Consider the following 22924-nt stretch of genomic DNA (forward strand, 5'->3'; position numbering starts at 1 on the left):
TCTCTTGATCCTATTCCCTCCCGTCTCCTAATCTCTATAGCCCCTTCTCTTCTGCCCTCGCTCCTCTATATCTTTAATCTCTCTCTCTCTATGGGTTCCTTCCCTTCTGACTTCAAACATGCTCTCGTTTCCCCAATTCTGAAGAAACCCTCTCTCGACCCCTCTTCTTTGTCTAGCTATCATCCAATTTCCCTTCTTCCTTTTCTTTCTAAGGTCCTAGAACGGGCCGTTTATTCTCGCTGTATTAAGTTTCTTGAAGCCAACTCCATCCTGGACCCTTTCCAGTCTTGCTTCCGCCCACGGCACTCAACAGAGACAGCCCTCACCAAGATCTCAAACGATCTCTTGCGGGCCAAGACAAATGGCCTCTACTCTATTCTCATTCTTCTTGATTTGTCTGCGGCCTTTGACACTGTTGATCACTGTCTCCTGGTTGATTTACAGTGGTACCCCGGGATACGAATGCGCCGCCTTACGAAATTTCCAGGTTACGAAAAAAATCAATTGAAAAAAACTGTTCCGGGTTACGAAGGTTATTTCGGGTTACGAAAGAAATTTTGGTGCTTTTCGGCGCTTTTTCGCACCAAATCGCGGCTTTTCCCCATTAGCGCCTATGGGTTTTCGGCTTGCGAAAGCCTTTCGGGTTACGAAAGCGGCGGCGGAACGAATTAAATTCGTAACCCGGGGTACCCCTGTACTCTCTGACCTTGGGTTCTCCGACTCTGCTCTCGACTGGTTTAAATCTTACTTGTCAGACAGATCTTTTGCAGTGATCACGGGTGGTCAGACTTCGTCCCCTGTTCCCCTATCTGTTGGAGTTTCCCAGGGCTCTGTCTTGGGTCCCCTTCTGTTCTCTCTATATACACTGTCCCTAGGTAAACTCATCAGTTCTTTTGGTTTCTCCTATCATCTGTACGCTGACGACACTCAGCTGTATCTCTCCACCCCTGACCTTTCGACGGGGCTTGAACAGCAAGTTTCTTCTTGTCTGACTGCCATCTCTCAGTGGATACGGCTTCAGCGCTTGAAGCTCAACATGTCTAAGACTGAGCTTCTTGTCTTTCCACCTAAACCCACCCTTCACTATTCCTTTTCTGTTTCTGTCGACAACACTTCTATTCAACCGGTTCATCAAGCCCGCAGTCTTGGCTTCATTTTTGACTCTTCCCTGTCATTTATTCCCCAGATCCAGGCCACCGCCAAGGCCTGTAGATTCTTTCTCCACAACATTGCCAAGATCCGTCCATTCCTCTCAATCTCTACTGCCAAGACTCTAGTCCATGCTCTAGTGGTTTCGCGACTAGATTATTGTAACCTCCTTCTGACAGGGCTTCCTCTTTCACACCTGCAACCTTTAATCTCTGTCCAGTATTCAGCTGCCCGTATTGTGACATCCGCTCGCAGCTTTGACCATGTTTCTCCTCTTTTATCCTCCCTTCATTGGCTCCCCTTCCCCTTCCGCATCCGGTACAAGCTTTTGTTATTGACTTTCAAAGCCCTCCATGGGTTGGCCCCTCCTTACTTATCTGACCTTCTTTCTCCTTACATTCCTACTCGTACCCTCCGCTCTTGTAGTCAAGGTCTCCTGTCACAGTGTAGGATTACCACTGCCCCCTCCCGAATTCGTCTCTTCTCGCTTGCTGCCCCTTACTCCTGGAACCTTCTTCCCCCACATGCACACCTCATCACTTCTCTGCCCAGTTTCAAAACTGAGTTAAAGACTATATTGTTTAGAGAAGCATTCCCAGAGGTGAGCCCCTCTCTGACCCAGGAAGCCTCCTTTTAACCATCCATCAAGAAGCCAAGCCCTTCCTCCAGTCCATCTGCCTTCGTCCAGGCCTCGGAGGTGGAGAAGATCTGCTGGACCTGATCCCATTCCCCACCACCACTCCCTTCTCCTTTTGTGTCGTGTCTTCTTAGATTGTAAGCCTGAGGGCAGGGAACCGTCTAACTAAAAGATTGTATGTACAGCGCTGTGTAAATTTACAGCGCTTTATAAATAAAGGCTAATAATAAATAATAATACTGAAACTGAAGCTGCTGCCACACAGCAGCAGTAAAGCAGTTTGTAGAGCAGTTTGTACCCCTCCTCATGTGGTTGAATTGCAGTTACCAGCATTCCTGATCTCTGGTTCTGCTGACTAGGGCTCCTGGAAGCTGCCCTGATGTAGAACTTAGGCAATTGCCTACTCATCCATCACCGACATCAGTTTCTAACCCATGTAAGTTGGCATTTATTTGCTGTTAACTGGAATTTTATCATTTATTTAGAGTATTTATATCCTGCTCTTCAGCCACAAAGGCGCTCAGAGTGGCTTACAGATAGTTAATAGGATAGTTCCCTGCCCTCAGACTTACAATCTAAAAAGACATGGCACAAAAGGAGAAGGGAATGGTGGTGGAGAAGGGGATCATGTTCAGTGGTTCTTCTCTCCCTCCTGGACCATGGCAGATGGAATAGAGGGAGGGCCTTTCTTCTTTCTTTGGCTAGGTCTGATGAAGCTGGGCTGCCTTTCCCTCCCTCTGAATCAAGTCACCTTTGATTATCCTCAACTGTTTGTTCAGCTCTTGCAGATTCATTGCTTCTCTCATTGAGTCTATCCGTCTGGAATGTGGTCTTCCTCTTTTCCTGTTGCTCTCCACTTTGTGTGTGTGTCTTCAAGTCATTTCTGACTTATGGCAACCCTAAAGCAACCCTATCATGGGGTTTTATTGGCAAGATTTCTTTAGAGAGGGTTTGTCATTGCCATCCTCTGAGACTGAGACTGCCCAAAGTCTCCCAGTGGGTTCCCATGGCTGAGCTAGGAATCAAACCCTGCTCTCCAGAGTTGTAGTCCAACACTCAAACCACTGTGCCACACTGGCTCCTTGTTCTCCACCATATCAAGCGTGTTAGCATTTTTAGTCAATTCTATCTTCTCATCATATGGCCAAATATGACAACTCAGTCATGTTTGCTTCCAGGAAGAGTTTAGGTCTGCTCTGCTCTAGGACCCATCCATTTAGTGTTCACAGTATTAGTATTCACAGTATTTTCAGAACTCTTCTTCAGCATCACATCTAAATTGAGTTGATTTTCTTTGATTTCATGCCATTGGTGGGATGCCTCCTTTTATTCCTTTTTGTTTAATCCTAGGTGTCACAGATTCTCCATAAGCCAGCCACAGAGCGGAGTGCTGATGAGACTCTCTTTCTGTCTGGATGTCAAGAGATTGTACGAGATTTGGAGCGGCTTCGCAAGAAACGTGAGAGACTGCAACACCGGTTGGAGGAGGTGACTATCTTTCTCACTTTACTGTTAAAGTGTGAACTACTGTATTTTATATGCTTAATATCGGAACCACTTACCATGTCTTAAATTATATACTAAACGTTCTATATAAAAGGGGAAACAAGCTATGAGGAATATGCTTGAAAGCATTCTATAAAACCATCTAAATAAATATGATCTGTGTTTAGATTTAAGCTGGCTGCTTCCTTATTCTTAATAACTTTTTTCCTTCTGATTGTCAATAACATCTCTCTTACCTCTTCCCTGATTTGCAACTATGCACTTTCTCCCTCTATTCTGTGTTTTCCCTAACAAAACATGTGAAACAGGGGACAAAAAAGAATGGTAAGAGGTTTAAATAAATAAACTTTATTCTTATACCCTGCCTTTCTGCTGCAGCAATCATGACTAGAATATGTTAGAATAATACATACTTTGAATAAACAAATTGACACCCCCCCCATCCTTTTGAAATAGGATTAAATACAATACAGTTTAAAAATTATACCTGTTCAAATGATAGCAATTTTCTAGTAGAGGCAGTGGTTACATAAAGTAGGGAGAGTAGAGAATAGATTGAATTATTCTGGGAAGGCCTGCCGGAAGAGATCTGTCTTGACAGCTTTTTTGAAGCTGTCTAGGCTGGTTATTTGACAGATCTCCTCTGACAAGGCTTTAACTTTAATAACTTTATTACGGCCATTTGGCCAGCACACCTCTGGCAAGGCATTCCATAGTCTGGGAGCAGCAGCGGGGAACATCCTCTGGGAGGTTGCCATTAGTCTGGTTTTTATGGGTTGCAATAAATTCCTCCAGAGGACCTGATAACAGGCGCTCCTGACAGGTCTAGGAGCACCCCCAGACTGCGAACACAGTCCTTAAAGGAGAGCATGACCCCGTCCAGGACTGGAGGTTGCAATCCAATACCTGGTTTGGGGGTCCCTACTGTAATTCCGTTTTGTCCAGATTCAGCTTGAGTCAGTTTTTGCTCATCCAGTCCATTACTGCATCAAGACATTGATTGATGGGAGAAATGCCATCTGTCATCATGGCTGCTGACTGAGACATGGAGAAATATATTTGGGTGTCATAGCGTACCCTGCCCCATGTGAAGTCGAAGGCTTTCATGGCCAGCATCCATAGTTTTTTGTGGGTTTTTCAGGCTATGTGGCCATGTTCTAGAAGAGTTTCTTCCAGACGTTTCACCAGCATCTGTGGCTGGCATCTTCAGAGAATGCTTGCTTGGAAAGGACTTGGGTATATATATTATGTCACACAATATATATACCCAAGTCCTTTCCAGGCAAGCATTCTCTGAAGATGCCAGCCACAGATGCTGGCAAAACGTGAAGAAGAAACTCTTCTAGAACGTGGCCACATAGCCTGAAAAAAACCATAAAAAACTACCCTGTCCCATATTTACGGATGATTTCTCCCAGCGGCTTCATATAAATATTGAATAGCATTGGGGACAGGATAGTGCCCTGAGGGACACCACAATTAAGCTCCGTTTTTGAGGAGCAACAGTCCCCAAGCATCACCCTCTGGAATCTGCCTGAGAGGAAGGAACGGAACCATTGTAATGCAGTGCCTCCAATTCCTAACTCTCTCAGGTGTTCCAAGAGGATGTCATGATCTATGGGCAGATATGATTTAATCAGGTGCGGAAGTGATCAGGATGATATGGGACATAGGTGAAATATGATGCTTTGGGGGGGAAACTGAATGCTTCATTCATTTACTTCTAGGTTTGTGATGAACCTGATGAGTTGAAGAGAAAAGTCAGCAAGCTCTCCGAAGTTGTGCGAGGAGCTAAGCATCTCATCATATATACAGGAGCTGGCATCAGTACAGTAAGGGTCTTCTAAGGTTGTGACAAAAATAGAATAATGCCTTTTTAAAGCTCTTAGTAACATTATGACTATGGTGCATTGTTGGCTGATGAAAATTCTTTAGGCGCTCTCACGAACAAGTAAAGACAGGTTGTAATATGGGTTATAGCATCTCCAAAAGATAGTCTGGGAATTGTGGTATATTGAGCTGTGACGGCTTGCATTTTATTACGCAAGATAGTGTCTTAACACCTTTGGAATGTGATTAAGATAGAGGTTTTGTTAGAACTATTTCTGACAGTCATCAGTAGGTGGCACTCTAAATTGCAGAGGACATCAGTGTTGAGTGTCACATTGTTTCTTCGAAAAAATTATAGCAAATTGCATCCTTTATGTTCATCTTCTGTATCTCAAATATAATGCAGTAGCGAGACTATATGTTAGACTGCTTACATGTTAAGAATTTTGACTTGTGTTTGGAAAGCAGAAGGTTCCCTCCAGAAGCTACCCCAACAGACAGACTGGAGAATGTGTGGTCCTTTAGGTGTTGTTGCACTTTATCTCATATCACATCTAGCCAACACAGCTAATAGTAAAGGATCATGAGAGTCATAATTGAAAGAAGAGAGAGCATTTCCTTCCACTACTTGGCATATAGGAATGATTCCATGGCTGATTCCTCCTTTCAATGCTATGTGCTTGAGGGGGAAAAGGAGCTGTTAATCAGTCTTGCCCTTGGCAAAGCAGCTCTTTGACAGCAGGAATGAGTTGTGGGACTGGCTGGGTTTTCTTTTTCTGAAATATTGTGCAGCTAATCTGCCTTATCAGTGTGGGAGGTGGAAGGGCATGGCAGATTAATCATATGCTTGCCACATAAACACCATATGATGTAGCTTGGCTCTAGTTCAAGAATTCTAAGAAAAACTTGGGGACAGGGTTTTTTCTGATGGAGAAAAAACCTGATAGCATTTGTTGGTCAGGACTCAGAATAAATTGGCTGATAGATAGGCGTTTGGGCAATGTGGCTTTAATTTTTTGAGGATGGTAGTAGACTTTGTAGAGTGTGGGAGCATCTGAATAGGAGGCTATGGTGTTGTTGGACTAGTGGAAATTAATAGCCAGAGCTGTTTGTGAATTTGGACAAAGCAGTAAATTCCTGAACTGTCCACTGAGTAAGGTACATTTTTCTCTTGTGTCTCCTGGTAACAGGCAGCTTCAATTCCTGACTACAGAGGCCCAAATGGGGTGTGGACTATGCTGCAAAAAGGAAGGAGTATCAGGTAACCAGTTCATTGACTTTCCTCGTGCCTTGGGGATTTTGTTGGGAGACTTTCCTAGCCTTAGATACTACACTGCAGGCATGAAGAGTACTCATTTTCTTTCTATTTACCAGGGCTACAGATCTGAGTGAGGCAGAGCCTACACTCACCCACATGAGCATTGCCTGTTTGCACAAACACAAGCTGGTAAGGTCTTTTATTTGTTAGTTCTGCACTTCTGGGGTCAGGGAAGATGGCAGCTAGAAAGGAGGGGGGCAGGGCATAGTTAAGATACTGTGAAAAGCGTTATATGTATTTTATGTTTGGAGGATTTGTGGTGATGTAAAGCTTCTCCATGCAGGGTAAACAATGCTGTGTATATGCATTGTCCTCCCTGACATTTACTCTTACACTGTATTGCTAGACAAAATGAAATGGGACATAGAATTTGAAATAGCAAGGAAGCAGGATATTGCTGATGCTTGTTGCAGTGAGAATTTGAAAATGAATATGCCCATTAGTTGAGATGATAGTCCATAAATAGTTCTACCTACTATGAAACATAGCCAGAAATTCATTAAGAACCAGAGATTTGTGGGATGTGGTAGGTAAAGGTATAAGTCAATTTAGTGTGCTGTGTTATTTCTAGATTTCTATAAAAGGCTGTACATTGATGAATAAATAACATTTACCACTAGAGCAGGGCTGGGGAACCTATGCTGATACAGGCAACAACAGTTCCTAGAATCATACAGCTTCGCAGGAATACACAGTCAAATCACTTTCAACAGATGGCTGTCTAGCCCTGGTTTAAAAATCCCCAAAGACAGAGACTCCACCACACTCCAAGCCAGCATATTACACAGTCAAGCAGTTCACTGTCAGGAACTTCTTCCTAATGTTTAGGTGGAATCTCTTTTCTTGTAGTTCATTGGCAGGAGCTCAGCAAGAGCAATCAGCCATCTAGAGGTAGCATCAGACTGCAGTTACCTAACCTTCTGCAGTTTTGGCAGAAGCAGAGCAGTGGCAAAAGGACAGAAGGTTTGGCTGTATGACATGAGAACTTTCCAGGTCATTGTCCTGGGCATTGGTACAAAGAAAGAGAAAATCCCTTGCTTTTTAATCCACAGGATGCTTCTTTCTCTTTTCAGGTGAAGCATGTGGTGTCACAAAACTGTGATGGTCTCCACTTGCGCAGTGGGCTCCCTCGGGAAGCTCTGTCTGAGCTACATGGAAACATGTACATAGAGGTGAGCATTTGCTGAAAGCTAGGCTTAGGGCATAATAAAATCCCCAAGGTGCTTACAGCATTTGTGGTTGTATCCAAAATTAGGTTTGTACATCCTGCGCACCCAACCGTGAATATGTGCGAGTGTTCGATGTGACAGAGCGTACAGCCTTACATAGGCACCATACCGGCAGAGTATGTCACAAATGTGGGACACAACTAAGAGATACAATTGTACACTTTGGGGAGAAGGGCATCTTGCAACAACCCTTGAACTGGAAGGCAGCAACAGAAGCTGCAAGCAAAGCTGATGTGATCCTTTGTTTGGGGTCTAGCTTGAAGGTAAAGTAAGAGAGACTGTTCTTAGTAGATACATTTTTGCACTATCCTTTTGTTATGCAGCTCTTTCCCTAAAATGTTCTCAAGGAAGTTCCGTGGGCAGAAGTGATGAGCTGATTGAGATTATGTCATCAAGGTTTAATAGCAAAAATATTTGTTTCAAAAACAGACATTCTTGCAATATACAGCTTCACAGTTCATTAATTCCCTTCTCAGTGCTGACTTGTGTATATTTCTTAACACTGCATTAATCAAATAAACAGTCTCTTTTATCATAATTTGCCAAGGTAGATAATAGTTCTGGTTATTTGCAAACTGCAAATCTTAGCAAGCACAGAATTCTGGAACACAAGGAATCTTAACGTTATTCACATACACACCAAAAAGGGAATTCGGGGCTGAATTTGCACAAAACCTTGTTTTTAGGTGTCTGAAATTAAAGCACCTTCACATTTATGTTTTGAACTTAATTTGGTTTTATTTCTTTCTCTTTACAGGTTTTGAAAAAGTACCCCCACTTGTGGTGTATGAGTAAGCCACCCAGACATCGTCCTAAACTCTACATTGTAAATCTCCAGGTGAGTGTCAGCTGTATCATTTACAAACAGAGCAGTTTACTTTGGTATGTTATACAGGTGCATGTGATATCTTCAATTACTTTCATGTGTTTATGGGATCTTAAATGAGTGTTGGTACAATGTATGTGGAAGGTCATGGGCCCAGTCCCTGGTGTATCCAGTTAAAAGAAATGGATCTTGGGCCACAGGGCTGAAAAAAGCCTTCTGCTTTGTGGCCACTTGAAGTAGGCAGTACTGGAGTACATTGATCAGTGATCTGGTCTGCTTTGTATTGGTGTTCACTTCATAGTACAGTCGGCCCTTCTTATACGCGGATTTGCCTTCCGCGGATTTGAGCATCCGCGGAAGACAAACCCGGAAGTTGTCCCCAATGGCGGCGCGCGTGCACGTGCGCCGCCATTGGGGACAAAACTCCCTGGCTTACCCTCCCCTGCCTCCCTCCTTCCTTCCCTTTCCCCACTTACCTTGCTCGTCGTCGCCGCCACCACCGCCTCCAAGTCGCCGTTACCGGTGGTGGCAGCGAGGAGGCATGGCCCTCGGCCTCCGCGGGAAGGCCGGGCGGTGCTGGAGGCCAAAGGGCCTCTAGGCAGCCACCCGACCCTTTTGCAGAGGCGGCGGCCACAAGGAGGCCGAAGCCTGGCCTCCAGGCCGGCCTCCTCGCAGATGCAGCCTCCACAGAAGGGCCGGGTGGCTGCCTAGAGGGCCCTTTGGCCTCCAGCACCGCCCGGCCTTCCCACGGAGGCCGAGGGTCATGCCTCCTCGCCGCTGCCACTGCCGCCGCCACGGTACGGCGACTGGAGGTGGCGGTGGCTGTGCGGCGACGAGCAAGGTACAGTGGGGAAAGGGAGGCAGGGAGGGAGGGAAGGAGGGGGCAGGGGAAGGGAGGGAAGGAAGGAAAGGGAGGGTAAGCCAGGGCCCTTTGCCATGGGGACATAGGGACTTAAGCATACGCGGATTTTGGTATACGCGGGGGGTCCGGAACGGATCCCCTGCGTATACCAAGGACCCACTGTATTCACTTCCACATGATGTAATAGAAGTCTGGACAAGATTTGCTACTGTTTCACATTCATTCTATCTTCATAGTTTGCAAATAGCTGCCTTGTTTCTTCTACTGGTGCTTTAAATGCTGCATGTACATTTCTCCTTGTATTTGCTTTTCTATTCTCCCCAGTAATAATGGAGAATGAGCTGAACTGCAGAAGTGTAGCCAGTTATTATCTCTTTTTATGTGTCGTAGAGAGCACCTATTGTGAATTATCATTGGTTAATTGCGGTTTTGTAAAAAGCTATGTAACTGGGCTAAAACGAACACATTTTCGTAAACAAGAAGAAATCAAGAAAGAAAACCATGCAGGTCAGACCTAAAGGCCTACCTAGCCCAGTATTCTGTTCTCGTGGTGACCAATCAGATGCTATGGGAAGATTAGAAGCTGGGCATGACTACCACAGCACCTCATACTTACAACTGGTATAGAAAACCTTACTGGCTTTTGACACTGGAGGAAAAATTAGATGACAGTACTCAAGTGCTTTTCTTTTGCAAGGAATAAATGTGTTACTGTTATTATTGTAGTGGAAAATCCTTAACGGAGCTTCATTTGAGTGTGGATTTGATGCAGTAGCACTAAGTAAGGGCCCGAACAGACAGGCCAAAATAAAGCTGCTTCAGGTCACATTGGATGTATGCTGTTTAAATGACACACACATCTTAAGAGTCCAGAAGCTGTGCCAAATATGCACTCCAGTCCTTGGGACTGGAGCATGGCTTTGGTGGAGCTTCCAGCCTCTTAGGACACATGCATCATTTAAACAGCTTACCTCCAATGTGACCTGAAGCAGCTTTATTTTGGCCTATCTGTTCGGGCCCTAATTCATTTCAGACACAGTGTTGCATTTCTGATTGCAGTGGACACCAAAGGATGACCTAGCTGCCTTGAAACTTCATGGGAAATGTGATGATGTGATGAAATTGCTGATGGATGAACTAGGACTTCCCATCCCTTGCTATGACAGGTCAGCAAAAATGTGTTAAACATTTGTAGGTTTTAAAATTCCTTCTTTAGCAATTAAGTGTCCTGCCTTTACTTAGTATCCTGTGTATCTTGTCATTAAAGCTAACTCTTTTTAATGTCCATCATAACATGGTGCATAGTTCAGTTGCAGCTTATCTGAAAGTAGAAAAAGGCACATCAGTCTGGCCCTTTATTAGCGTTAGATGAAGGATGTTGATGTCAGTGCATGGGTTTACAGTGGAATATTCTCTGTGACTGTTTTTAACAAGATTTTTTTGTTTGGGCTCAGACTAAGGAGTATGTACTTATCCACTGGTGTTGCAAATTAACATCACCTAATCCTGCTTTGTTCCATAGAACAAAGGATCCAATCTTCTCCATGGCTATTCCTCTACAACCTGAAGAAGAAGGCAGTCATAGCCGCAAACCTGTGGCCCTACCAGCAAGTCTCCATGAAGTGCCACTGGGAGAGCAGCAACAGGTGCCTGCTGTCACCTCCTCTGCTGGCTGGTTTGGTAGAGGCTGTGCAAAAGGCACCAAAAGAAAAAAACTGTCTTGATTATGAACACTTTTTAAAAAAATCTCGGGGACCAATTGAAGGTGCTAAAATCAGGATAGAAGATTACATCGCACTGGATTTGGCCAGGATTGCTGGGCTAACTGGAAAAACCACAGCTGCTATTTTCATAGATGTTTTATATATAAAGAAACAGGCCAAAGCTTAGCTTGGTTACTGCTGTCTGATGGAGAGGTTGGCATTTGATACTCAGGGCTGCCAATTAATAAATATTATTAAAAAAAAGTAGAGTAATAAAATGGCTATTTTTTCCCCAGAGTGCATCCATGTTTTGAAGTATAGAAGATGATATATCCCTAAGTCCATCACCATACCCTTGTCATATTCAGCAATGTTGCTGTGTGTTTTACTTTGGAATTTGTGCTACATATGAGTAGAGTTCTGTTCCTAAACTGAAGATTAAAATAGATCAGTGGGTTTTTTTCTTGTTGACACAGCCTAGCCTTTTGGGGTGGAAATAACAGTGGGGGTTATGTTACCTTGTTGACGCAAGTGCTTCACCCTATCATTTTGAGGTAATCATGGTGATATCATTTAGGCAATCTACTCAGATAACTTGCCTCGCCCAGGTGTTTAAACATATTTTACTAGGAAATTAGAAGCATATGACTTACTGTAAATGGAAATGAAATGAGGTGTTCTAATTCAGCAAAGGGAGGCGGGGAGTCATACACAGAAGCATGGTAAGGTAGAAGGTGGAACATAAATTCATCCTAGACAATGAAGAAATTGAAATGGTTAAAGAGTTCTTGTATCTAGGATCAAACATTGATCAGAATGGTGGCTGCGGCCAAGAAATCAGAACACTAGGAAGGGCAGCCATGAAAAGACTAGATAAGATCTTAAAGTGTAAAGATATACAACTGAGCACTAAAGTCAGGATCACCCAAACCATATTGTATTCATCATCACCATGTATGGATGCAAGAGTGGGATAGTGAAAAAAGCTGATGGGGGGGGGCTCATTTGAGATGTGGTGTTGGAGAAGACTGCTGAAGGCGGCTAAAAAGACAAACAAATGGATGAAGACTGAACTTTCCCTGGAAGCCAAGATGATGACACTAAAGCTGCCATACTTTGGCCATATTATGAGAAGGCATGACTTATTAGAAAAGACAATAATGCTAGGAAGGCAGAAGGTGACAGAAAGAGAGAGAGACCACAGGCCTGGTGGCTAGACTCAGAGAGCTCAGAGTCCTGAATCTACAAGATCCAAGCAGAGCACTGGAAGATGGGGGGTGGGATGGGGGGTCTTGCAGGTGTCTCACCCACAGGGTTGCCATGACTTGAAGCAAACTCAAAGGCAGTTAAAAGGAACAACAACAACAAAGGTAGAAGGCAGCCGGAAAGGAGGAAGACCCCATTACAGGTAGATAGACCCAATCAAGGAAGCCACAGTCTTGAGATTGCAAGACCTGATCAGGGCTGAGGATGCCAGGGTGACTTGGAGGGCTCTCATGCATTTGTTGTTGTTAACTGATTTTGACCCATGGTGACCCTGTGGGTGAGACATCTCCAAGACTCCCTGTCCTCCAGTGCTCTGCTTTGCAAGTTCATACCCATGGCCTCCACCCCTCTGGCATGTGGTCTTCCTCCATCCACTCTTCCCAGCATTATTGTCTTTTCCAATGAGTCTTTCCTTCTCATGATATGTCCAAAGTACAACAGCCTCAGTTTAGTCATCTTGGCTTCCAGGGAGGTTTCTGGCTTGATCTGCCCTAGGACCCATTTGTTTGTCCATTGAATCCTCAGCATTCTTCTCCAGCACCACATCTCAAATGAATGGATTTTCTTCCTATCTTCATTCTTAACTGTCCAGCTCTCACATCCATACATGGTAATAGGAAATACAGTGGCTTGTATGATTCTAACTTTTGTTCTCTGTTGAATATCTTTACTCTTTAGGATCTTCTTCTCTCATTCAAAGGCCGGCAGCACCGTCCTTTAGGCCAGGGATTCCTGTTCCTCCAAGTGTTTTGGACTTCATTTCCCAGAAGCCCCCAGCCTCAGGAATTCTGGGAGCTGAGGTCCCAAAACATCTGGAACACCAAAGTTTGGGAGTCAATGCTTTGCAGTGATCATCTCCCGCAGTCCAAGACGATTGGACTGCCGGAGTGGCAGAGGCTTCTGGGAGGCCTCAGCCAGAGAACGTTGCCTCCTCCTCCTCCTCCTCCGCGGTCCTTCTGCCGGTGGGCGGGGCCTGCGAGGGCGAGGGAGCGAGAAGGCCCCGAGGGGGCGGGGCTCGAGCGCGAGAGCCGTCGCGTGACGTCAACGGAAGATGGCCCCGCCCTGTGGAGCTTCGCCTCCTCCGTGGTCACGTGACGGGGGAGGCCCCGGCGACTGACAGCGCCGAGGTCAGGGGCACCAGCTGAGAGAGCCCGACACTCGCTGCCTAGCGATGCTGCGGAACGGAGCCGCCGGAACCGCCGCCTCCCCGGCCAGCCACGCCGCTGCCCGGCCCGTGCGCGTCTGGTGCGACGGATGGTGAGTGACCGAGACTGAGGAGGGGAGCTCAGAGCCGGGAGGCTTCCCCGGTGTCTCCATGGCAACCGCTGCCTCGGCGGCGGCGGCGGCGGCGTCCCCCTCGCCGTTGGGGAGCGCGCGGCTGAGCCCCGTCCCCATGGCAACAGCGCCCGCTCTGCGGGGGCTCCTCTTCGGGGCTCTTCGGCAAGTTCCGCTCCTCGCTCGGGGCTCTTCGCCCAGCCCAGGCGGTCCTGACTCCTGTGCAGTCTGTGGCCGGCCCATTGGTCCCCGGGAAGGATGGAGGGTGGCCCTGGCTCGCTTACTTACATCCTTCCTGCGGCGCCTCCAGCCCACAAGGGCTCCCCAGGCGAAGAACACGTTTTAAAAACGCCTTTAAATCATTGCCAAGGTAAAACCGTTTTTCAAGCACGGTAGAATCCTCTTCTGGAGGGACAGCGTGCGGGGGGCTATAGTTTGGGCCTGGGACCAGGGTTCGAATCCCGGATCGCCCATGGAAACCCGCTGGGGCTCAAGTGTAGGACTAGGACTTAGAGAGATCAGGGTTGAGATTCCCACTCAGCCGTGGAGACCCGCTGCGTGACCTCAGGCAAGTCACACTCTCTCAGCCGCAGAGGAAGGCGGAGGGCAACCCTCCTCTGAAGAAACCTCACCAAGAAAACCCCAGGACAGGGGCAGGGCACCCAACAACAACAAGTGCAAAATACACTCATTCCTCCATATTTGCGGCTTTGATATTTGAAGATTTGATTATTCACAGATTTGATCAACATGTTCTCTCTAGGAATATCTATGTCCTCCTCCAGTGCAACTCCATGGTCAACTTTAACTAAAAGTTGCAGGGAAAGACCTAGAGATCCCTTTGTAGCTCCTCCAGGGCAGTTCTATGGTCAGTGTCTGTGGGACGTTGGCCACAGAGTTTCCCTGGAGGACCCAGGGACTCCTAGAGGCTCCTCTCAGGTAAAAGCATGGTGTTTTTGCTATTTGTGGTCTTTCCATGCTCGCGGGGGTGCTGTGCCCCTAACCCCAGCGAATATGGAGGGACAAGGGTACTCTGCTCCCCAAAGGAGTCTAAAATTGTCATCCATCAGGGTCTTTTGGAGAGAGGGCCACAACCGCCCCCCATCCTTGGCCTAGAGAATCCAATGGAGGAGCCAGAGCAGATTATGGACCACCCCCTGCATCCATTGGGGAGTAATAGCAACAGCACTTACATTTCTATACCACTTCGTACTGAACTAGCACTCCCCAAGCCGTTTACAGTCCATAAGCCAATTGCCCCCAACAAGCTGGGTGTTCATTTTACCAACCCACGGAAGGACGCAAGCCTGAGTGGACCCTGGAGCCCCGCTGTGGAATTGGATGGGCCTTAATTCCCAGGAAACTCTGCCCTCAGTAGTGGTGCAAGCCTGCCACTGAGGCATTTTTCGGATTCTCCTCATAACCAGAATTTTCTCTTGTAGGTCTCCCCTGGCCAGTTGGCGCCTAGAACATCAAATTCTACAATACTTCCTACTGGCCCAGAATTTTTAATACATCTGTAGTTTAATCGTAATAGTTGGCCATGGGTTGTTGTTGTGTGCTGCGTGCGTGCGTGCGTAAAAGAGATCAGCTGAGCTTTAGGGGCTGGGCTGGCTTCGGAGCTGATCAATGGCAAAGCCAGGCTGTTGGCAGCAGTTCCAGTAGTAGGTGGGCAGCTATGGCATAACTGGTTCTTGTGGGTGTCTCCCTTTCTTCCGATTGGTCTGAGCCTGAGGCAGGCAAGTTTTATGTCCTAATAAACCAATTATCCCTTCTGAAGGGACTGAATGTTCTCATCTCAGTACTGTGCTGCTGAAAGACCTTTGGAGCTTAGATGGGGGCTATAAACACTTCACTGAGACCTGCTTTTAGGTTCCTATATGTCCTGGGTGCCACTTGTTTATAGGTGTGTATATTTGGCTGTAAAAGGATAGCTTGCTGATAGCTATCTGGGTCTGTCCTGTCTGTTTTAGATTGTCCCTTATTTCTATGGGTGGAGCTTAATGATCTTGAATGATATTTGCCTGGGCCTTTGGATTGCTTCCCTTATTTTACTACATGCTACAACACACACACAAGATATGAAGTTCATTAGCTTTGGTATCTTTTTGATTATTCCAGTAGCATGGAGAATCCTGGAGCCATTTAAACAGAGTTTCCTTTTGTGTCTTTGTCTTTCCTTCCCATTCTATTTCCTGGCTGGCTTTCAGGTTATAAAGAAGTGTGAGGGGTATGTCTGTTACTTGTATTTATTGGCTACATGTGAATGCCATATAAATACTGGAAGACTATTCATACTAATGATATAGATTGTATGCTCTCACATACCGTGTATACTCAACTACATGTCGACCTCACATATAAGCCGAGGGCAGGTTTTGGGGGGCAAAATTATGGATTTTGATATGACCCTTGGATAAGTCGAGGGTAAAACTTAGGGACATGCAACAAAGGATCTATGATGAAGCAAAGGAAAACAATGTGAAAGAACCTACAAAATTATGGCAGGCATAACTGTTTTGGCTCACACTAAAGGCTGGATGGAAGAGAGAATAGAGGGAGGTCAGTGCTTCCAGGACAAATTGCACTCTTGCTTTTCTCCACAGGATGGTTCTCTTTTTAATAAGAGTTAAAGTATAGAATTTATATTAACCCGTGGATAAGTTGACCTAGGTTTTTGAGGTCAATTTTTTGACTCAAATTTCTGGACTTATACACGAGTATATACAGTACTTGTGTTTGAATATAAACCACAGAATTTGAAAGACAAGTATTTTCCCCCTCTTTTTTAAAGTTCATTATGAAATTTCTATTCTGACCTTCCTACAAAAAGTTCAGGGCTGGAAAAGGGGGGGAACGGGACAATACCTATTTTTTGCCCTTATAACAGTTATATGAGCTGCTACCGAATAAGTTAGGGTAAGAGATGATAACTAGTTAGAAGTCACCCAAAAATGTTTCTGGTTGAATGAGGACTTGAGCCCAGTGTTGTTTCCATCCTAGTTGTTTTCTCTGGAATTGATGTTACTCATACCATTATTACAGGAAATCCAAGTGACCTTGTTTATAAACCATTTTATTTATGGTTTTTATTCCATAACTATCCTCATTTTGTCCTAATGTTTGTTTGGCGGAGATAGTTGGTTTCATACAAGACTGAGGTACAGTATAGTGCAACATTCATCATGTCCTTTGTAGTAAAATGCCTTCAATGACATGGCTACTTGGGGTAACCTCCCCCAAATTCCATTTTGAATAGTATGGTTATCTTTTTGCCATTTCACTCTTTTCATCCATTGCTGGTTTAAGGCCTACTATCATTATCCCTTCTAATTTTTTCAAAATATACATTGAATTTTAAAAAATTAAGCATTAAATTGCCATTATATTTTTGCAGCTATACTACTGCTGGCTGGGCTAGAAGTCACAACCTCATGAGGAAGACCCAACCGATATGTATTTTCTTTGTTTAATTCTGGGTATCCCAGTTTAATGGAGAAACCAGAGATAGTTGTTGTCATGCTGTCAATGTTTCTTAAGTCATCTGAGATGGGGGACCAGCAACAGTTATAGCTAATGGGCCTGGGACTGATGCCATACTTGTGCCCTTTGGCTGCAACTGTTCCTTTCTTTCCTGGAAACTTGCTGCATACCACTGGCACAGACCATCACTTTGAGTAGCATTGCTCTAGAGAGTTGTTTGTACACAAGACATTGCACTTTCTTTCTGGCAGTCCAAACGGAACACCTCTTGAATCAATTTGTTCAGTCTCATTCTCCAAGATCAAGTACTCATTTTTCTCCTCATGTCACAGTAAACCCAATAACTTAAAATGAAAGATCTTGAAGCAATGCTGAATTTGGAAATGAACAGGACATTATTTTGATAATTTAAATAGGTCTATTATGATCAGAGCAATGAGAGATGTAGGTGATTCTAGCAGCTAATTTCTAGATGAAGGTGCAAGGATAAAGATGGGTCAGTTCTAGACTGGAGAAGAATGCTGTTGGTATCAACAGTATATAGGTGGCATTGAATTCATGAAGTTTGATGGGTTCACCTAGTGACGATGCATAGTGAAAAAGAACAGCAGACATACTGTGAAGACTGGGATCCCAATGGAGACAGGAAGTATGGGAAATCTTGCAAGAGTCATTAGTCAGGCTGGAAAATAACTTCTGAGTTTAGCAATCTTTTAGTAATCATGAGGGTTTTCAGTGGAATGCAGATGTTGGAGGAAGTGAAAAGATTTGGAGGAAGCCTAGACAGTGGAACCAAGTAATATATTGTGAGAAATCTGGATGCACAGGTTAGACGATGCAGGTGTGGAGAATCTTGTTTAGTGTCAAAGGCAACATTGCTTTAGGGTTAATATTTTGGTAGTTGGTTTTAGGCAGAGCCAGACCAGAGCCACAAACAAATTTTTGACTCCCTATTTTCTCTATGACAGCCCATTTCCCCTGTTCCTAATTGTATTTGTTTGGTAGGTGATCATGGAAAGGATAGATCATTCTTGCCAGGTTTGCCCATTCAACAGTTGGAGCAGAAAACCCGTATTTTCCTATACTAGGGAAGGAGCCAGGGCAGGGGAGGGTATGAGTGCATAGATTAAGACAGTACTAGGTAGTGATGATCCCTGGACCAGTGATGATCTCCAAGCCATCAGCTCCCAGTCCCTGGCAAGTCTGTAGGTGGAAAAGCCTCACATAGTAATAACATGGTACAAATATGCCATGGGTAGACATTGCCATCCCCCCCCTCCCCACATCAGGTAGCTTGAGAAGCACTGGATAAACAGACACTTCAAGAATATATAGTTTCTATACTGACTCCTATATTCATAAATATTCATATATATAGTCCTACCCAGTGTAACATTTCTTGCCATCTGGCTCTGTTTATTCATAATAGCAACTGGGATAATGCTTGCTAAGGACTAAAACTGATTATGTAAGCAGTGTCAGGAGAACTATTCCTCATGGCTAGGTGTAAAACAGAACTGGCAATGCCAGTTTCCATTAACAGTCTCAAATACTTTATTAGCAATCAATGTTACAGTATCTTCCCTTATACATGCAAAAACATAATTGAAGGAACAGCATGTTCTTAATGAAGGAAGGCTCAGCCTGTTAAAGGAAACCCTTTGCTCTCAGGGTTAATTCAAGATCTGAGGAATGAACTTAGATAGCAAGATTTGGTGGGAATGGATGGATGTAGGTATGTAATTCAAAAAGCCTTGGTAACTTGTGTGTATGTGTCTGTGTATGTGTAAGAACCGTCCCATTCTTTGAGTAGTATAGCAAAAGGCAAGAGCTTAGTCTGTCCTTCCCTCTGTTCTCCCATCCATCCAGCCTTTAGTATGAACACAAATAGTTATGCCTGCCAGAATTTTGTAAATTCTTTGGCATTGTTGCCTTTGCTTCATCCTTTACATCCATTGTTACGTGCCCCTATGTTTTACCCTCGACTTATCCATGGATCATTCCAAAATCCAAAATTTTGACTCCAAAACCTGCCCTCAATTTATACATGAGGTCGACTTACAGTTGAATATACTGTATATGGTAAAGTGCAGTACAGCACCTGAGCACCTGATTGTTTGCTCTGTCTCTGATGCACTTGTTATCTTCTGGGTTGGAATGGAATTAAACCATAAGAATTGCTGCTCTCTTCATGCTGTTTTCTTGCCTTGCATGTTAATTCGTAATCCATGTTGACATAACTTTTGCTCCCATTATGACTATTAAAAAACAAAACAAAATCATGGCTATTTCACCCTGTTTGAAATAAAACTTTCTAAGAATGGTTTCCTGTTTCATTTTAGCAGTATCAAGTATCTTCTCCTCTTAATTGATAAGAGAGATATTTTAATTATGAAATGTGTTCCTCATCCTACTCACCTTCTCCTCTCTGTAATAATTCCTTATCAGCAAAAGTGAGGCTGTACCAATTAGTAAGGGAAACACAATACTGGAAAGGAGTGAGTACCAATGTGTGTTATACTTCAAAAATGATATAATAAATAATCTGGATACAAAATATAGGTCATGTAACAGTTATGTTTTTGTTTTTTTCAGACTATTCCCTTTAAAGAATTTGAAAAGAAAAGGTTCTTTCATGGCCTGCTTGCTCATATGTAGTACATGAAGTAGGAAGACTGGGCTCAAAGAAGCTTAATCTAAACTCAGGTGCTTTACAGACTGCTGAAAAGGGCGGTCTGCTGGCGCCCTCATTTGCTGCACAGAGGAGCCTCAGTGGACAAACCGTGCAATTCCTCCGCACAGCAAAAAGAAGCCGCAAAAAGTGGCTTTTTGCGGCGCCATTAGCGTGCTTGCGGCATCATAATAGCGCCAAGACGTACAGATGCTAAGCGTCCGCTACGTCAAAATGGTGGCGCCCATGTAGAAGAGCCCTGGTGGTGCAGTGGTTAAATGCCTGTACTGCAGCCATTCACTCAAAACCACAAGGTTGCGAGTTCAAGACCAGCAAAAGGGCCCAAGCTCGACTCAGGCTTGCATCCTTCCAAGGAGGTCGCTAAAATGAGTACCCAGACTGTTGGGGGCAAATTAGCTTACTTGCTGTTCACCGCTATGATCTTTGGAATAGCGGTATATAAATAAAACAAATTATTATTATTATTATTATTATCATCATCATCATCATCATCATCATCATTATCCTAACCCTAGTACGTGCCAAGCACGTACTTTTTGGTGGTGTAGAACCCGCCTTAGTTGCCCATTTTTTTCCAGTTGTGTGTGTGTGTGTTTGTATATGTGCCTTCAAGTCACCTATTGTCTTATGGTGACTCCATGAATTTCATAGGGTTTTCTTGGGCAAGGAATATTCAGAGGTCATTTTGCCTGTTCCTTCCTCTGAAATATAGCCTACGGCACCTGGTATTCATTGGCAGTTTCCCATCCAGTACTAACCAGGGCTGAACCTGCTTATGCTTCAAAATCAGATGGGATAGAGTGAATATTGGCTTCCCTTTATTTCTGAACCAGGCCTTCAGACCGCAAACAGTTTTATAAGCTATGTCTTCTTGCTGGATACTTTCTCCCTCTTGTGCTCCATTCCCTATCTACCCAGACATATGCTGGCTACAGAGCATGCTTACTCCTTGGTGGTCTGTTTTTAGGGTTGCTCCCCCTCTCCTGTACATTGTAAAGTTCCACCCCTTCTCCATGTTTGTTTGTATTTGTTCTCCTGAGCGTGCTAATACTCCACTCATGTTTCTCATTGAACTTTTTGGCTATGGTATTGATTTTCATAAGCAAAGAGCTTCTGTACCACAGTTACAGCAGTTTGATATCACTTTAACTGCCATGCCTCCATCTTTTAAAATCCTAGGTATTGTAGTTTGATGAAAATAAAATTCTGTGCTGAATAACCCTGAGCTAGCACTCTCTAGAAGAGAAATCAAAGGATGTCACCAAACTACAAATCTGAGGATACTCTAGGGCCAAGCCAGGGCATTTAAAGTGGAATCCCATTGCTATGGTTGTATGATCTCACCACTGAAGCAGGTGTGCTTCTCTTTGAAGGACTGAAAATTTGCCTTGTGTCTGCTGATCAATATCTAACTAGCATTCCTTATAGTTTACCATTTGGATCATCTAAGCTCCACAGATATAGACAATAATTCTGCAGGCAGATCATCTTTAACAATCCTTTTAAGAATCTTTCAGGAAATGTAAATAATAGGCAAATAATCATGCAGTTTTATAATCTTTTGTATAGTTAATAAGTAAAACAATTACTTTTGCAGTGCACACACCTTGTGGAGGAATTTTATGTCACATAGTCGTTTCCAATCTAGGCACTTTCTTTTTCATAGACATTACATATATGTCCACACACTGGTCTAGGCATATTGCCTGCATACATGGTCTAAGCATCTTATGTAAGCTATGCCTTATAAGGAACATTTCTCATTCTTAAGAGCCTGGCATTTATACATTGTGGTGGTAAGGAAAATCAACTAACACAACATTTGTAATATAGGAATATCATAACAGCTTACATATCATCGAGAGCATGGACATATACAGTCATTTCCCTACATTTGAGTATTTGGTAGCATTTCATCATTTTCAGTACACTGCAGTATCTCTAAATATAAATCTTGTTTAGATATATTTCAGCTTAGTTCACTACTGTAGTATATTTGCAGACACTGGATTTATTCACCATGGCTACAGTCATTCAGAAAAGAGTGGTCTCTTTGTGTGTTAACCTAGATATGATGCACAGCCTAGCCAGAAACAGTCCATAGGACTAACTCTACATTCTTCCAGCTAGATTGAGCAGGTTTTTGCTACTGTGGCTGATACTGGTTTATCTGATATGGGAATCAGTTTATCTGATTTGAAGTTTATTAGCCTTTGGAATTCTTTGTTCCCAGTGCCACATGGCCAGGAGGAGGGGCCTATGTACATAGATATGCCTCCAAAGAACAACATCACAACAACACCTTGAGAAAATGCAGCCTATGACTAACATCATCATTTTTTCTCCTGTATGTTTTTTTAACCCTTTTGCTTGACAAGAAGCTAGTGGAGTTTCGAAGTTTGCATCATGCATTTTGTGCATTTTGATTGTTCTAATAAAGGTAACACTTTTTTGTGGATTTTGGATGATCCAGTAATCCTGTTATCCAGTAAACCTAATGCATCTCAGAAGTACCACAGATGAGAGGGAAGCCCTGCTTTACTGCTATGCCTGGGGTCTCACTATAGAGGTGGTTTACACCTGGATGAGTTGGCAGCATTCCTATATGCTTGACATGGGTTCTTATTTCACTTCTTTTAAAGATAGCAGACTGGGCTTATTTCACCTCACGATTACTATATTAATATTTCTACCTAGATTGCTCAAAGGCAGTTAATAAAAATATTTCTCTGTAAATAATTATTTTGCCTCTTGAAGATCACCATACAGAATACTGTGCAAACACTTTAGCCCTGATGTAATACATTTTTACTCTTAATCAACTACCCACAGGCTTGAAATTGGCACATTGAGATGGCTAGCATATCACAACACATTCTAGACATAATATCAGTCTCTTAATGTCAGTTCTGTACATAATGTCAGTCTGCTTCTATACAATAAGGTGTCCTTTGGAGATGGCAATTTGCAGTTGAGAAGCAGCGATGTGAGGTGTTTAACCTTTCCCTAGTGACTGCTTTCACCCGAAACAGCTTTCTCCCAGTATTGCTTTCTCCTCCCTCCCCCCCACAAGGAGAAACAGCTTTCTCCCACCCCACCCCACCCCACCCCACTGCAAGGAAACATTTTCAGTTTATAAACGTGTATC

General features: G+C 44.0%; 2 protein-coding genes across 5 annotated transcripts in view; both read left to right on the plus strand.

Annotated features, from left to right (window-relative positions):
* Nucleotides 1-11367, plus strand: part of SIRT7 (sirtuin 7) — a 19733-nt gene extending 8366 nt beyond the window's left edge. For both annotated transcript variants that reach the window (XM_042454839.1, XM_042454838.1), the window contains 9 exons: nucleotides 3137-3274; nucleotides 5020-5124; nucleotides 6313-6383; nucleotides 6497-6569; nucleotides 7514-7612; nucleotides 7696-7932; nucleotides 8427-8507; nucleotides 10417-10523; nucleotides 10880-11367. In XM_042454839.1, coding sequence (XP_042310773.1) covers nucleotides 3137-3274; nucleotides 5020-5124; nucleotides 6313-6383; nucleotides 6497-6569; nucleotides 7514-7612; nucleotides 7696-7932; nucleotides 8427-8507; nucleotides 10417-10523; nucleotides 10880-11081 — 1113 coding nt within the window. In that variant the 3' untranslated portion in view covers nucleotides 11082-11367. The remainder of the gene's footprint in view (nucleotides 1-3136; nucleotides 3275-5019; nucleotides 5125-6312; nucleotides 6384-6496; nucleotides 6570-7513; nucleotides 7613-7695; nucleotides 7933-8426; nucleotides 8508-10416; nucleotides 10524-10879) is intronic.
* A 2045-nt stretch (nucleotides 11368-13412) lies between these two features.
* Nucleotides 13413-22924, plus strand: part of PCYT2 (phosphate cytidylyltransferase 2, ethanolamine) — a 38260-nt gene continuing 28748 nt past the window's right edge. The window contains exon 1 of one of the 3 annotated variants that reach the window (XM_042451518.1): nucleotides 13413-13583. In XM_042451518.1, the coding sequence (XP_042307452.1) occupies nucleotides 13498-13583 (86 nt within the window). In that variant the 5' untranslated portion in view covers nucleotides 13413-13497. Of the gene's footprint in view, nucleotides 13584-15410; nucleotides 15508-22924 lie in introns of those variants that run through there. The other 2 variants (XM_042451516.1, XM_042451517.1) reach the window with 2 other exon arrangements.

This window comes from Sceloporus undulatus, chromosome 2 (genome assembly GCF_019175285.1).
Source record: "Sceloporus undulatus isolate JIND9_A2432 ecotype Alabama chromosome 2, SceUnd_v1.1, whole genome shotgun sequence".
NCBI classification, from domain to species: domain Eukaryota; kingdom Metazoa; phylum Chordata; class Lepidosauria; order Squamata; family Phrynosomatidae; genus Sceloporus; species Sceloporus undulatus.